This window comes from Ambystoma mexicanum, chromosome 8 (assembly GCF_040938575.1).
Source record: "Ambystoma mexicanum isolate Mex_15411 chromosome 8, UKY_AmexF1_1, whole genome shotgun sequence".
In the NCBI taxonomy this organism is placed as follows: domain Eukaryota; kingdom Metazoa; phylum Chordata; class Amphibia; order Caudata; family Ambystomatidae; genus Ambystoma; species Ambystoma mexicanum.
Genome location: NC_090929.1, coordinates 1233534589 through 1233551024, shown reverse-complemented (window position 1 = coordinate 1233551024; position 16436 = coordinate 1233534589). Strand labels below are relative to the sequence as shown.

At 45.3% G+C, this 16436-nt stretch overlaps 1 protein-coding gene across 3 annotated transcripts in view; it reads right to left on the bottom strand.

The window, feature by feature from the left end:
* TBC1D12 (TBC1 domain family member 12) overlaps window positions 1-16436 on the bottom strand; it is a 684903-nt gene that overhangs the window by 103852 nt on the left and 564615 nt on the right. For all 3 annotated transcript variants that reach the window (XM_069611336.1, XM_069611337.1, XM_069611338.1), the window contains 2 exons: window positions 15936-16030; window positions 13551-13622 (listed from right to left, as the gene is read on the bottom strand). In XM_069611336.1, coding sequence (XP_069467437.1) covers window positions 13551-13622; window positions 15936-16030 — 167 coding nt within the window. The remainder of the gene's footprint in view (window positions 1-13550; window positions 13623-15935; window positions 16031-16436) is intronic.

The window sequence follows — 16436 nt, the reverse complement described above, 5'->3', positions numbered from 1 at the left end:
GTAAATAAACTTACATCAATAGACCCAGGTTTCTTTCTTGCGTGACATCCGGTGATGTCTTACTTTTGCCATATTACTAATTACTTAAACTTTTGAACAACTATTAACTACATCTGCCTTCCAGTGTTGCTATTGCTCTCATTCTCATTGTCTCTTGGATGATGAATTGTGGTAGGGTGCAGGGCTGTTGTGTTGGGAGACCATTGTCGGGGAGGATATTGTCAAGGTCTCATTGGCGATGATTCAATTATGTATTTGTTGGGGGGACGTTGGCTCAGAGAGGCCTGTAGTCGGTCGAAAAAATCATGTCTCTGATTAAGGCTTTCCACGAGTCGAGCGTGGCGTTTGTGTCCCCCCCACCCCCCTGGGTGTTTCCGGTTTCCCAGGCGCTGGTTTCAGCCGCTGTCCACCTCTCCATTTCTTTGATCCAGATTTTGTACTTCGGTCCTCCAGGTGATTTCCATGCCACTGCGATCGTTCTCTTTGCAAGGATGCATGCCATGTCCATTAGCTTTACGATGTGCGAGTTTGCTCAGTCTGGGATATGTGCCCATTAGGCACTCTTTTGGGGTCCATTCATATCTGCTCACTCCAGCATTTCTACAGTTTTGCTCCATCTTGGCCCAAAATGCTAGCACTCTGCGGCAGGTCCAGAACATGTGGATCATGTTGGCGTCGTCGCTGCTGCACCAGGGGCATTGTGGTCGGGTTTGTTTGTTAAATTTGGCGACCCTTTGTGGGGTCATGTAGGTTCTGTATAGAACATTCAACTGGATGAGTCTGAATCTGGCCTTCCTGGACACCTCCTTGGGGAATTGCAGTGCCCGTCCCCATTCATTCTCGGTCATGGTGATTCCCAGGTCTTTCTCCCATGTTTCTTTCAGGGGAGTGCTGCAGGGATTGGGTCTGTTTATTAGTTGGGAGTATAGCCTGGTGATGGGCTTCCATCCATCGCTCAGATTGTACATTTCTAGTAGCAGGGGGTTTGGTTCTAGTTCCTCTGGCCATGTGTTCCACTTCATCTTTGCTGTGCGTTTTACCCTCTGATACCATAGGAACTGACCGTTTGCCAGCCCGTCTTTTGCCTGCAGTGAGCTAAAGTCCCTGAAGGCTCCCTCTTCGAACATGTCTCCCCAGGTGTACCCATCCTGTCTTTTCCTAGCTTCTCATCGCTGGTAAATCAGTTGGGGTTTTGCAGACATCCATTAGTATGGGAGTTTCGGGTGCGTATGGGTGGTGTATCCCAAGCAGTGAGGTGGTCTTGTTCCAGGCTTGTCGCCCGAGCATTACTATCATGGGCGGGTTCGGGGGGGGGCCAATCTGTGGGTTCCATAGTGCCTCTTTGGGGTGTATGGGAGCGGTTATCTGCTGTAATAGGCCTGTTTCAGCTGTCGGGTCATCCGATAGCCATCGCGTTGCATGGCTGAGTTGTGCTGCCAGGTAGTACTTCTGGAGGTCGGGAAGCTGTATCCCTCCTTTGTGCGGGAGTGATAGTATATGTAGGGGTCGTTTGTGATGAGATGTACCCCATAGGAATTCTCTGAGCAGGATCTCCAGCTTTCTGAAGAAGGGTGGGCGTATGTAGTAGTTTATGTTCACAAAGTGGTATAGGAATCAAGGGAGAATAATCATTTTTGTGATAGAAGCCCTGCCCATCATGTGGAGTGGTAATTTGGACCAGAATTTAACAGATTTACGCAGTCCTCTCATTATGGCCCCTCTGTTGCACTCAAGCGTGAGCTCTGGCATATGTTTTATGGTGACTCCCAGGTACCGGAAAGCTTCTGGTTGCCATCTGATCCTGACCTCAGGTAGGTCTTCTGATTTTACGGCCCCCCCTCTCCCCTCTTAGCCCTGCCAGTGGGAATGCACATGATTTCTGTTTGCTGAATTTTATTCCGGAGTAGTGTGCATAGTTGTCGAGTACTTCCAATGCTATTTGAGCGTTTGCTTGCAGGTTCTTTAAGTACAGGAGGACGTCGTCCGCGTATAGTGAGATTATATTGTATTTCCTGCTTACTCTGATCCCTGCGTCGAAGAGCTGCTGCCTAAAGTAGATGGCTATTGGTTCAAGCCCCAGGATATACCACATTGGCGACAATGGGCAGCCCTGTCTGGTTCCTCTTTGTATTGCCCAGGCTTTCGATACCGTGCTCCCGGTCTATACTCTTACCATGGGGGCATTGTATAGTACTTTGACCCATCTCACGAAGCTCTCCCCGAATCCAAATTCAATCAAGACCTCAGTGAACCACTCCGAGAAGATAGAATCGAATGCCTTGATGGCGTCCAGTGATTGCGCGGCCATGTCTTCCTCACACTCCGCGGTTTCCTCTATTGTGTGTTGTAGTCTTCTTAAATTCGCTGTGGTGATGCGGCCCGGCACAAATCCATTCTGGTCTTCGTGTACCAAGGATCCCACCACTCTTGCTAGCCTCTTGGCCAGTACGGTGGTTAGTATTTTGCTATCGTAATTTAGCATCGCCAATGGGCGGTAGGAGTCACATTCGTTCTTGGGTTTGTTAGGCTTGAGCATCGGTATTATGAGCGTTTCTCTCATACTCCTTGGCAGGGTCCCCGTCTCGTACGATTCAAGGTATACTTCGTGTAGTATCGGGGTTAGGGTTGTCTCATAGGCCTTGTAGAACTCAGGCGGGAGGCCGTCGCTCCCTGGAGTCTTGCATGTGGCTAGTGACCTTATTGACTCTGTTGTCTTCCTTGGGGATTGCCTCCTCTAGCATCTCTCTCTGCTCAGTGGTTAGTTTGGGGAGTCCTAGCTCATCTAGGGTGTTTCTGATGTCTTCAATTGGGACATGTGTGTAATGGGCGTATGACTTGGCATAAAATTCAGAGAAAGTCTTATTTATCTCCTGCTGGGTCTTGTGTGTTATTCCGTGTTCATCTTTGATTTCTGTCGGGAGGTGCCTCGGATGTTCCCTTTTGCATAGCCAGGCTAGTAATCTGCCTGGTTTGTCGGCTTCTTTGTAAGCTCTAGCAGTCCGAGTTGTAAAATCGAATTTGGATAGTCTCTGCCAGGCTAAGTGACATTTGTTTCTGATCTTCTTGAACTTTTCCTCTTCGGGTTTGGTGGTTTGGGTGGCAGCTTCCAGTTGTTTTATCTCCTCCTTCTAGTCTTCCAGGTCTCTCCTCAGTTGTTTCCTGATGCCCGCCACACCTGCTATAGTTTCTCCTTGTATCACCACTTTCATGGCCTCCCATAGTGTGCTCCACCTGTCCACGGTTCCCGTATTGATGTCTATGTACTCCTCTAGTTTTTCTCCCAGGCTTTCCCTGAATGCCTGGTCGGTCAGGACTTCGGTGGGCATTCGCCACATCAGGATGGGTGGTCTGGGACCCCTCAGTTGTAATTGCATAAGGGGGAGTGGTCAGAGATTGATATGCCGAGGTATCTTACAGATTCCACTTGCGTCAGTAACTTTTTATCGATGAACAGTCTATTCTGGTGTGTAATTTGTGAGGGGTTGAGTAGTGGGAATAGCATCTGTCTATGGGGTGGAGTTCTCCCCAAAATGTCTATTAGTTCTAGCTGTTCCACCATGGCGTTGAGAGCCAGTGAGGTAGCAGTGTTTGATATTTGTGGTGGATCAGACCTGTCCATCGCTGCATCCTTCACGCAATTAAAGTCCCCCCCAGATAAAGGTTCCGTCTCTGTGATGTGACATTCCGGCACATAATTGCCTGAGGTGCGTGGGTATGCCGTGGGGGGAGGGGAGGGGTGGGTGGGATAAGAATTCACTATGCATATTTTGGTGTTTTCTATAGTTCCCCATGTCATTAGGTATCTGCCTTCTTTGTCTGCTTCCACTCCCAATGGTTGGAATGGCACTTCTGGACTCACCCATGTGTATACTCCTCGGGCATATTTGGAGTAGGGCGCTCCACTCCTGTGCCATGCCAGCATTCTGTCAGCTTGTTCATGGCGTCTGACGTGAGATGGGTCTCCTGCAGCAGTGCGAGAGACTTTCTTCCATCGTAAGAAGGATTGGATTCTGTTCCTCCGTAGGTATGAGCCCATCCCCCTCATGTTCCATGTCATTACTTTGAGTTGTGCAGCCATTGAAGGTTCATGTTGGTTTCCCTGGTTCGTCCCGGATTGCGTCCTCGGGGCGGTCATGATCTCCAGTACCTGAGCTCCCCCGCTAGTGTTTTTCTTACATAGTTGCTGAGACTTGGGACTTTCATGTGCTTTATCTCTCTGGCTTTGAGAGACAGGAAGACAGTGTGACTAACATAAAAAAAAAACAAAACTAGAACTGGTGCGCCCAACTACTGCTACCACTGTGCAGTGCTCAGGCGCCCTCTCGCTGTCTGGTCCAATCTTGGGTTTCGAGTAGGGTCGTGCTAGCAACAGGCCTGCACTGATCTGTTCGTGGGTTAGCGTTGTGTGCTCAGTCGGGGGTTGCCGAGCGAGTCCCGTAATCATTTTGCCCAGTCATGCTTACATGGTGGTGTTAACTTTACAGTGTGCTGGTCCACCAGCGGTGGCATGAGGGGGGGGGGAGGGGGGGGTTGAAGAGGTGCCCATGGTTCTGACGTATTCCTTGGGTTCAGTCTTGCTTGTCTTGGGAGGACGTTTCCTGCTGCCCCACTAAGTCATTATGTTCCATCCACATGTTGGCGGCCGCCGGGGTTTCCAAGAATATTGCTCAGCCTTTATGGATCACCTTCAGCCTGGATAGGTACAACAGCATATATTTCAGGTTCAATTGTCTCAGTTTAGCCTTAATTGGGACGAACAAGTTCCTAGCCCTTTGTACTGATGGTGTGTAGTCTGGGTAGATAGTGATTTTAGAGTTAGCTCGTTCAATCACTCCTCCCTCCCTCGAGTGTTTCAGTATTGTCTCCCTATCACGGAAATTAAGGATCTTCACTATTATGGGGCGTGGGTACGAGCCCGGTGGTGGTTTCTATTGGAGGGACAGGTGTGCTCGTTCGACGGAAAAGCCTTGCGTCAGTTTACCTGCTCCAATTTCTTGCTGTATTAGGGTTTCTACATATGAGGTCGGGTTTGAAGTTTCCGTTCCTTCTGGTACCCCGAGAATCCTTATGTTGTTGCGCCTTGCACGCCCTTCTGCTTCTTCGGACCTTGCTTCCAACGTGGCCACTTTCCGTTCTAGTTCGATCATTCGAGTTCTTAGATCTGAAGTGTCATCTGTTGTCTCTTGGAGGGTCGACTCTATGTTGGTGACTCTTTCTGCGAGTTTGCGGGCGTCTTGGCGCATAAGTTGCATGTCGGATTTCACCTCATCTCTTTTGGTGTCTATGAATGTTCTTCGTACAGCTATAGCTTCCAGTACTTGATTATCATTGCCATTCTCGTTTGCAGTCGGCCGGTTACCTATGTTGGCACTTGTTGTGTGTGTTGGGGGAGGTGGTTTGGTAGTGACGAAAGGGTCCATTGTGGCTGCCTTCCCCTTGTTTCTCGATCAGGACATTGTGATGTCTCGTAGTGCCCTTCTGTGGGTATGAATATTGGTTTGGCGTCGTTAGTATTCGCTTTGTTTTTTGGTTGTAGCACAAGATGTGGCCTTGTTTTGCCTCCGCTGTAATCTGACTTGTTAATAAATGGGTGCGTTGGCACTCAAGCTTCCTCTTGCCTTTACTTCCACAATCAAGGGCCTGATGGGGAGTGTTCCCTTGTTGTGCCGATCTTTGAGCGTGCCCCCTGTATGACCCTTCGGTGTATTGTGGGGTCTTTGCGGTGTAGGTACTGCTGTGGTACGAGGTTATGGGAGACAATAGTTCTGGGCCTTTGCAGGTTAGGTTATCTGGCTTTAGTGTGGTCGGTTTTATCTGTTGGATTGTTTCCTCATTGGAAGCGCAATTCAACTAGGCTCTCGGACTGTGCTTCGCGGTGTAGGTCGCTGGTTTTAGGTGTTGAGTTGTTGCTCAGATTCTCTTAGTCTTGGGTCCCTATTGGGGTGCACCTTCTCCCCCCTCACGTCTCTGTTGTGCTTGCTGAGGTGTGTGGCTGGGTCAGGTTGTTTCGCCCGTGTGTCCCCCCCAAGGCCCCTTTCAATTGTGGTTCCCCTTGGTCTTGCTGGTGTCTGGTGCCAGTACCACGATGCAACCTTCTTCTTGCAGCCTGCTAATGTCCGGAGTGTCTGGGTGTGTGCCCTGCACTCCTGGTCCCTGCTCTTGTTCTGCGGCGTTCACTGGTGTGCTGTCCGTCCCACTGCTCCTTGTGGGGATGTTGTATTACCTCGGCTGCCAGCGCGTCTCTGCTCTAGATCTGGGGTTTTACAGGCGGGCCGTGTTAGCGGCCTCCAAGCCGTTTCCTTCTTAGTGCTTTAGTTGTGTCCCGCTTGGCTCGTGGCTGCTTCTGCCGGCTTGGTGTGTTTATGGGGGGGGGGGGGAGGGAGGGTGAAGGTGCAGATGCAGGGAGATGTTCTTGGCAGTCGCTGGATTTTACTGGGCCGCGCTTCCGCTACCTTCTGGGTCAACTTCTTTGGGCTAGGGTTACAGGATTAGTCCGATTTGATTCGGATCACGGTCCGCCCATTGTCTCCTCCTGCTTCGGTGCGCCAGGTCTGTGGAGTACCGGTGTGGGCCCCACGATATGTCCGTCCTCTGCTAACATCCGGCTCAGCCCCGCTGTGCTCGGGTTGGGCGAGCGAAGATCTCGTCTCCGTGTCGGTCTAGAAAAATGGACACCTCTCACGAATGACGGCAAACATATTTTGGTGGCCGAAGGCCAACCGTCTCATGTACGAAACGATAGAAATACAGGTTTCCGAGTTTGACCAATGAACGACCATTTTGATGTAACAAGGATCGCCATTTTGTTTTCTAACGATTGCTCATTGCTTTCTGTTCAAATTGCTTCGCAGCACATTTCTGCTTACACTGCTCGACTGTTAAACATTGTTGTCTGAACATGAAAGGACAAGGCCGCAAGGCTAATAAGAGTTCGTTGAAACACAACGTAGGCAGCTCCGGAGAGGAATGCCCGGCTCCCTCCCGAATGTAGCCTTGAAGCTGAGCCGCAGGGCATTTAATCATTTCACACCTGCCAGCCAGTCTCATTATATGGTAGAATATGTTAGAATAAAGCAGCTGAAGGCTTGAATGATGCTCTTCTTACGGCCGCCATTTTCCGAGCCCCGCAGAGCATGTCAGCTCCCAGGACACGAATAGCACCTCATAGATAGCAAGGTCTGGAATGTGACTCTTCCCCAGTATGTAGCTCGCTTACAAGAACAGAAGCACTGTGTTCTGTTCAACAAAGAAAAGATGTCTCTGCACTTGCAAGGTTGCATATTGTTACTAGAATAGATATTTGAAGGTGTCATTCGTCGGAAGTGTCCATCATCAAACCGAGTTCAAAGAAACCCAATAAAGGGGGGTGTTAAACATGTCTCAGCTGATTGTATGATATGCATTTTCTATATATGTAACTGATGTACGTAATTCACTCTCTTGCGTCCCTCGAGGTCTAGCGATACACGTTGCGGGGCGTGAGACAGAGTTGGCCAACTGAGACTATTTGCTTTGCAATAAACCCTAGCTTTGGGAATACAAACTCGTGTCTGGCATATCTATTGTGTGTGGTGACTTGCCTTGTTTCCATAACGCAAGGGACCCCTAGGGGCCCCTTTCATCTGAGCCTTGCCGTCTGGTGTCACGGGTCCCCTCACCAGGTTCCTATGCAGGGGTGATGAGGCGCCTCGGTCTCCGGCGCTCAATGTTTCCCCTGTCACCGCTGTTTTCTGCTAGGCAGGCGCTGAGTCAAGGTGTCCACGCTCATCCCTTGGTGGTGTGACAGGGCCTATGTGCCGACCTCTGCCCTTCCTCTTTGGTGCGTGGCGCGCCGCAGCTGCAGTCCCGTCCGCCATCTTGGATGCGCTTTCGGAGGAGGGGGGGGATTCGGGCAGACGGAATTCGGAGGCTTCCCCAGTCCGGTTCTCCTCTGGATTGCAAGCGTTCTGTCGGGTATCGCTTCCCCTTCCTCTGGATCTATTTTTGTAGGATGATGGTGGTTACTAATCACCTATGCAGGATCTGATTACAGCGACTCGGCCGGAGCTCGGCATTTCTGCCTCCTCACGCCATGAGCACCAGCATTAAATCCATAAAAGATTTACAAAATAACATTAAGTGGCTTATATTTTCCACCATTCCCACTTGGTTGCAGAAGCTTCATTGGACGTCTCCAGATCTTATACGAGAGATCACAAACAGAACCTATTCAGTAGGTAATACATTCAATCGAAGCCTCATGAAACCTGTAAAATCTATTGGGAAAAGTAATCAGATATTTTGGGAAACTGCCAAAGGCCCGGACTTCATGCTTTGGCTTAAAGAAAAGTTAAGACATTTCCGAAGTCACTAGCCAATGTGCTCTCCACATGTTTGTTTTCACCTTAGTTGGATTTGTTCTCAAATCATCTTCACAGGCTGATGCTCTTTCAAGTAAGTCCCTCAATGTAGTTCCCATTTTCTAAGGGTTTCGTCCCGGCCCAATGCCATTTCTCTTTTTAATAGGATGAAAATTGACAAACGCATTTCATTAAGTCAGTTTGGCAATTTGAATTCATGTCACTGGTTTACTTTAAATGATCAAGGTGTCTTGGATATACCCATCGATGTTGATTAAAGTAAAACAGTTCTATAAAGAAATAGTTTTTAATTTTGTGCTAGGTTGACAACTGCCTACTGCAATATTGAAAATGTTTAAGGGATCATTTCAGTGGTGTTGGGGCAGAAAAAATTATGTTCTTTTTGAACAAGAAAATACTTGCAAATAGACACTGTTGATCGTGAAATTTATCATATGCATAAATAGATTAAATCTATAGAAAACAAGTTAACCAAATCATTCATTCTGCTCAAAATGGTCAAGGGAAAAGACTCATGAAGGTGGTTTATAGATTATAAATATAATGTTCAGATACACTGTGTGAGAGTTACCATGACGAGGGACAGTCAGTAGACCATTAAGATTATAATCACAACCATGGCGTTCTTCCATATAGTGGCTGTGATATATGGGACTTCAATTCCTTTGATAAAATGCAAACTTAGTCATAGTACACTTAACAAAAGTTAGGATACTCAGTACTTCGTATCATTCATCTCCAAAATTATTTTCCATGCCACTCTGCCCATACAATACACAATGCCCACAATAGGAGCACTAAAAACTGATAGAGGAACATATTAGGGCCAGAACATTGAACAATTGTGCTTTTAAGATGCAATGCACTTTACTGAATATTATTATGGTTCTGGAGCACGTTTAATATTTGTATTTATTTATTGAGATAGGGCTTTGACAAGTAATTTTGAACATAAGCACTTCTAGTTGACAGGACATTCCCAGAATTCTGTGCCTTACACCGACAATTGAGATGAAAGGATCGATACATTACACAAATGTAGTGTTGCTCAGAAGTCGCAGTGTCTCCATCAGCAGTGAAACTGGGAGCTTCTGAGCCACAGGATGCAGACCCTGCACACTGTGGACACATGCTCTTATGACTTTAAAGGGTCCTGGAGACACCTGCACCCACGTTTTGCAACAGTTCTGAAGTGCCATTTCTAGGCACAAAAAGTTGGAACTTCACATGCTGGATCAAAATGGGACTTCAAAATAAATGCAAATTTGCATACGTAGGCTTGCTCACCCGACTCAAATTAAAAAGCAGTTTACAATTTAAGCCCCATGTAGATGGCTTCTCTGGCTTTATTTATTTGCCCAGGCTATTCTACCCACCAGTCTATATACTAATATCAGGAAACGTCCTTTGGCTTCCCTGAAATCCCAGAGTAGCACTTTCTCCTCTCAATGAAAATTATGTGAGAATAGAGGCTCTGATCTTGCAATAGAAAATATGAAGGAGGACAAGATCACCCAAGAACTAGATAACATATACCCCCCACACAATTGGTTACTCTGCAACTTAAGAACTTCCAAAAAGTTGTGAATTATTGACCCTAAAGCATTGAAAAGGTCCTTTAGACACCATAAATGAAACTGGAGCTCAAACTTGCCTGGGTATTAAAGGAAAGATCTGAAATCTCTACAGAACCAATATTTAAAAAATCTACATTTTTAGTTACCACTTGTCCTCTTGAATTGAAATGCTCATATATAAATCAAAGCAATGTCTTTCAATAACTCAAACTGAACCCCTCTTTTCTTTAATTTGCTCCAATGGGCAAAGTGTTTAAATCTTCTGGCCTGACGTTGTATGAAGACAATATACAGATACTAAATTTTTCCCCACACCATTTCTGTCTTTACAACCAGTATGAAGAAGGTGTCTGACAGAATGCATAAAAAACTGTTGTTAACACAATGCAGCAAAAACTTTGTGCGTTAATGCTCGAGCCAGTGAATAACCTTTAACTATAAAACCCGGACCTGTCCTGTCCGGAGCTGGTTAAACAAGAACAGAACATAGATGTGATTCTGCAAACAAAACCGCTCTGCTCACTGAATCCTGTTTTCTATGTACGGACAATTTATGTGATGAAATCCTTTAAACAGACCAAGGAACTGTAGTCATTAATGTGTTCATTTGTGATAATCGATCAATGGAATGAAACCTACATTATCTCATCTTAGAAACAGTTGGGCAAGCTGCAACAAATTGTTAAAACTGAGGTCAGACTAGTCCTTCCATCCCTGATCATATTTACACACCGCATCAGTGTCTGCAGTAGTTGCGAGTGGCACGCTGTATTAAATTTAACAATACGTTTGGCCCACCAAGTCTTGTATGGAACTAATAGGTCAAGTGTGCACCATGCCTAAAATCTGAATCCAGCATACCTATGTCTGGATCATTCCTCACTTTCACTTTGTGCAGGAGAGCGAATGTTACTTTTCTTACCAGGCAGTAAGACCTTGAAACACCCTTCCTTATCAGTTGAGCACACAAGCTGATCTAGTGACTTCATGCCATATACCAAAGACTTGTTTTTCCCCAAATGCCTGAAAGGCTTTCTCATCAAGTAGTAATTTTAGACTTGAACACTACGATGCCAGTAGGTGAATACTGCTCTGTACAAATGAAAAAAAAATATCGGGGCAAAAAATGGGAAGATGGTACCTGTGAAGGTACTCACTACATGAGAGTAGGAGGCGGATATACATTGGGAGCCTCGTTATCATTCTTTAACAAAACCAATGCAGCAAAAAAAGTGGATAAACCATTACTGTATCATGCAGCAAGGAAACAAAATAATCTCTTGAAAGAAGGGTTGGCAATTGTATCCTTAACTTTACACAATTACATTAGCATCTATGTTGTAAAGAATTTATAAAGCCCAAATATAGCTGGGAAGCTGCAGAGCACTGCACACAGGGGCCACTGCGCAGGGTAGAGCTATGGTGTGTGCAACCATATATAGTTGGGATGGGTACTGCTGGCAGGGGAAACAGCTCCAGAGGGGAAGACGATGGGTTAAGTAAAAATATTAGTGAGATGTTATTGTAAGGAGGGTGTTCAATTCCTTCCTGAAGTGCAGGACGGTGGGGCAAGTCTGATCTAAGATAGTCATTTGTTCCAAAGATAGGGTGCGTCTCAGTAAGATTTCGGTTTCCTAGTTTTAACCCTCTTGCAATTCTTGGTTTCCATTCCTGCGATGTTGTGGCTTCTGATGGTGCATTGACCACGGGGGAGATGGTGGTTTCTTTAAAATGGGCAACACTATGAAAGAGCTTTCATCATGAAACTTTATATGTCCCAGAGCATCTGACTGAGACTGCAACCCCTCTACAAACTACTTATGTGGATGACTCAGTAGCAACGAAGACCGCTGGGAGGACAGACACACCCAGCAACGCCCCCAGATCAGCTCAGGGGAGCAGCAAGTTGTAGTCAGCCAGTAAGGAACAGTCACATTACAGGCTGATAGGTTCTAGGTGGCCCAACATGTCCTACACCGGAGCAGAGGCAGAGCAGCAGCAAGCTACTTGTAATTCCATGCCATCAAGACCTGGAGCGACTCCGTACTTTAGGAAGTTGGGCCAGGCAGATTTGCATGGATATCCAGCACTGCAGGTGAGGAAGAGTCAAGCAAGGATCGCCAATCCAGCAAGTTAAGAGGGTGGAAAGAAGTAAAGGAAGAGCACCGGATTGGATTCCAACGACACAGAATGAGGATGAAAGGACAAAAGGAGCTTGGGTCCAATCGGTATGGCTAGCTACAATCTTCAGTAGCAGTCTATCTTCCAGCAGTTTTCAGGTGAGAAAACTGGAATGATCTCAGGAATGTACAGGGTCTTATTGATATTGCATGTACCCAGTGGCTGGCATACGTCAGCCCACCAATCACTCCAGGAAAGCACACAAAGGTTTTGGCGGCCAGCCAATGAGGTATGCCCTAAAAGAAACTTCCAAACACACAGGATCCCCCATAATGGATACTGATTAGGATGTTTGGAGGACCTGCTCTACAGCAGTTCAAAACACAACAAATGGCTATTTAGACTGTGCTTCATGGACTACACAGAAAATAATGCCCAAAAACAAACTGGCAGGGAGCAGAGCTTAAACACATTACCATACAAGAGAATGGTATACCAATGTGGTAAAAGGGGCTACAACCCTAGTGTAGCAAAATCTAATTCACAGCTGTCACTAGCCTACTGGACAACACACTTGCAGGGTGATTAATAGCTCTAGGATAAAAATGGGGCCCTTAAAAAGCACCCTGGCCCTCATAGCTATATGGACTACTTGGGGTAGAACATCAGAAAAGAGTTGCAGTAGCAAGGAATACTTCAGTAAAGGTCCCTCTAGCCACAAAAGAAAAGTTTAAAAAACCACGTAAACTGGCAATATGTTTATGAGACCAAGAAAGTTAGGAAATCAGATCACTCAAACATTTAATTCTGGCAATAACCCTAGCCAAGCTGCTACTTCGTAAAGAGCTGAGAAAACAGAGGAGCTGCAAGGCCACAGCATCCAACAGAGAATGCTTACACATGAGTGGGGCATTATATTCCGTATAGGTGGGCTGGACACTATCTCTTAGCAAGGTGGGTGCTATATCCCTGTGACTGATTTTAGCAAAAAGAAGATGGGTACAATACCCTTGAATCTGGGATTCTGAAATAAGCGTGCTTGGTGCTTAGAACTAGAGACTATACTAAAAAGAGAAAACCTAGAGGGAACATCTGTATCGCTATTCAATAAAAGACGCTAAAGCATAGTTTTGGGTTAGCCCATACAGATACCTTTATTCCAGTAAGAGCAAATGCTTTTTTTCAGTGGTTTAGAAAGACGGTCGATCCAATAGGTGTTTCAGGAATTCACTATTTCTTCTTTAGATGCAAACTTTGTCAGTACCTTTTCCTTTGAAATGGACGTCATTAAGCAAATGTCCCATCCGCTACTGCGAGGAGTTATAAGGGTATTTGTGAAGGAACCAAAGTTATTTTGTACTTTCTGTATGTGCATAATAGCAAAGGACAACATATATTGAGCAATCAAATTCTACAAACACCACTGTAAGCAATAGAACATACAGATATATTCTGAATGCTAAAACATTGTGTAGAAAAAAAATATACTTACATATCCAACATCTGGCCTGTAACACGTGTATGCGCCCAAAACACTGTGTAAAAGATCATGATACGGGCCACCCTTGGAAAAAAAAAATAGCTATTAGTTTGATTGCAATTTGTTTTCCGATCAACCAGAATTTACCAAACAATCTTACCTTAATGATCCACACAATGTTCTTTCATGAAATTCTTCCTAATATGACTTACATTAAATGTAATGGTTAAGAGATGTGCCTACATCGCTCTATGCAATTATTATTTACACCACATTCTGTACAGCTGTTTCAAGTGGTTAAGTCTTCTTCCACTATCTATGGGTTGCTAACTAGGGGGAAGGGGAAGACACAATGGAACAAAGGCCCTCAACATATTGTCACATTTTGCAACTTGCCTTCATTATGTTCTGGGTTCTCCTAGTTATTAACAAACCAAAATATATTCACGTTAAATACAGTTTAAGTGTGACTTAAGATAAATTCAGCATAGAAACATACGAGTTAATCGTCTGGTTCCTAATATTGTCACATTTGGCAATATACCTTCATTATGTCCTGGGATCTCCTATGACAAGGTGATTCTGCCCTTTAAGTGATGACATGTGGAGGTGATATACGTGGGATTCTCCTGGCTCTCCCCCAGTTCAAAGGGGGGAGGGCCGGGTTATGATCTAGACTCCACCATAGGACATCAGACAGATTTTTCTTCACCAAGCCCCTTTCCCAGCAAGATACCCAGCGTACCCTATGCCCGTTTGCCGGAGACCAAGCAGAAATAAGACCCATAAAGATCCCATCATGCAGTAGAAGTATCCTCCACACAACTGCAATAATTATCAGCAACTCCCTTCATTACTTTAAAAAGAAGTCACTGTCTCAGACAAGAGGCTGGGTATAGCGTGCACCATTCAGGGGAGAACAACAAACCCGGGGTTACCTTCCCGCAAACTCCGGCAAAACCTCCTTGCATCCATTCGGTAGCAGCGGTTATGCATACAAAAGACTGGTTGGACCCTAAAAAAATCACACTGGAAACACTAAACTCGAAAGTGCCATGGAAAAGGAAACTAGCAGACACCATAGATCTGAAAGTCTGCAGTTTAAGCTACAAAGAAGTCAACAAAGTCTGCTTGGGTTTATACCTCAGAAGCTAGCACAGAGTCGAGCTAAAGGTGAAATATTTTCTGCAGTCCTTCTCAGAGCCATATGCAACATACCCTGCCAGGAGTCGGAGGCCAAGAAGGAGAAACCAGAGGCTGCCGAGGGTGGAGGCTCTAGCCCAGGAAGTCTGCCCTGGGCCAGTGTGTGATAGGAGCACTGCCTTATACGGAGCATGGATAGGGGGAAGAAGTACTTGCTGTAACCTAAAAGTTATTAAACTGAAAAACGACTAAAGGGAAAGGCATACTACTGAGCTAACACCATACGGTAAGGGTGGCGAGAAAATAAATACTTGCTAATATGAGTGTGTTGGTTTAATGCACTGAAGCTGGTAAGGGGACAAACAGTGAAATATCTATGCCATGAAGAAACCAGCCCCCAATAAGGGCAATTCCTCTTTGGGTGTGGGCTGGCGCTACGTCCCTATGACTGCATATTAAATTAGGAAATTCTGATGTGGACAAGAGTTTCTCTACATAGGACCCTGTACCAGTTCTCCATGAGGACACTCTGTACACCTAACCATGTTTCAGTTGTAGCAGGCACCCCCACATCCTTTAGGCATTCACCAGATTATGTGCATTACATGAATGAGAACAACCAGTTAGGATTTACCCCAGGACCAACAGGGGAACCCAGGAGTATTAAACCACTACATATCACATTGTTTAATCGCGTCACATCCACTATTTGATCAACCTAAACCAGATATACCATCCTGTCTTATTTGCAGTGACATTCCCTTATGTGCTATTTCAACCTCGACCTGATGAAAATTTCAATAAAGGGCGTTTAAACTATATTTTGTTATGTAGTGTGTTCTGTTGGCCGCCATCAATGAAACTCAGACACATTGAAAAGATCCATTACCTTTGCCTGCATTTGATTTCCTTTAAGTCGCCTGACTAGGCATAGGTTTTGTAAGATGAATAACAGTATTCCCTTTTGTATTGAATTCAGTCGAACTACATCCTATAGAAATATGAACACACCCTTCAATGATTCATGCTTTTCTGAATGGAGGTTTCCAACATTTTTTAAGTATGTGCATTACAAAGCTTCACTTCAGTTTTGCCTGACTTGGAGGGCATCATTACCTTTGTGAAATCAACTGACATGTAAATAACTTTAATTGGGATGTATTTATCCATGCAATATTACAAGGGGAATCCAACTCAATCTATAGTGCCAACATTTATTGGAAAGACACTTTTGAAAACAAGTTGATGACTCACCTTCTGAAAGATAAAGAGGGATGGGAATGTACGGGATATATCCAGCTTTATTAACTCCAGACTGGCCTCGCGATCAGCAACAGATGATCCCGCATCTACATTTGAACAAGATTCAGAATGATTCTCAAAACAAAATTAACCCCTGCATATAAAAGATTCAGTAAAGAATAAAACATTCAGTTAGATCCTAACTTGAGAGTGAAAACACAATCATTACTTTGAGGAAGGCATCTAAGGCAGGTGTTTCTCAAACACCTTTTTGTCAGTCTTCTAGAAATCTTTGCTCTTAGGTGCCACCTCCAAGTCCATTATACTGTTTAAAGGGCATGTACCCCATTCCCCGTTTATCTCAAAACAAAAGACCACTACTATATTATTTTCTGTCTAGCCAGCATTTGATTACCCAATGCAACTTTTAATTTCCATTTCAAATACATAGGCTGCAGCAATAGTATTGGGCTTCCCTTTCCGTTTCCCGTGGCTAACATATTTGCATGGCAT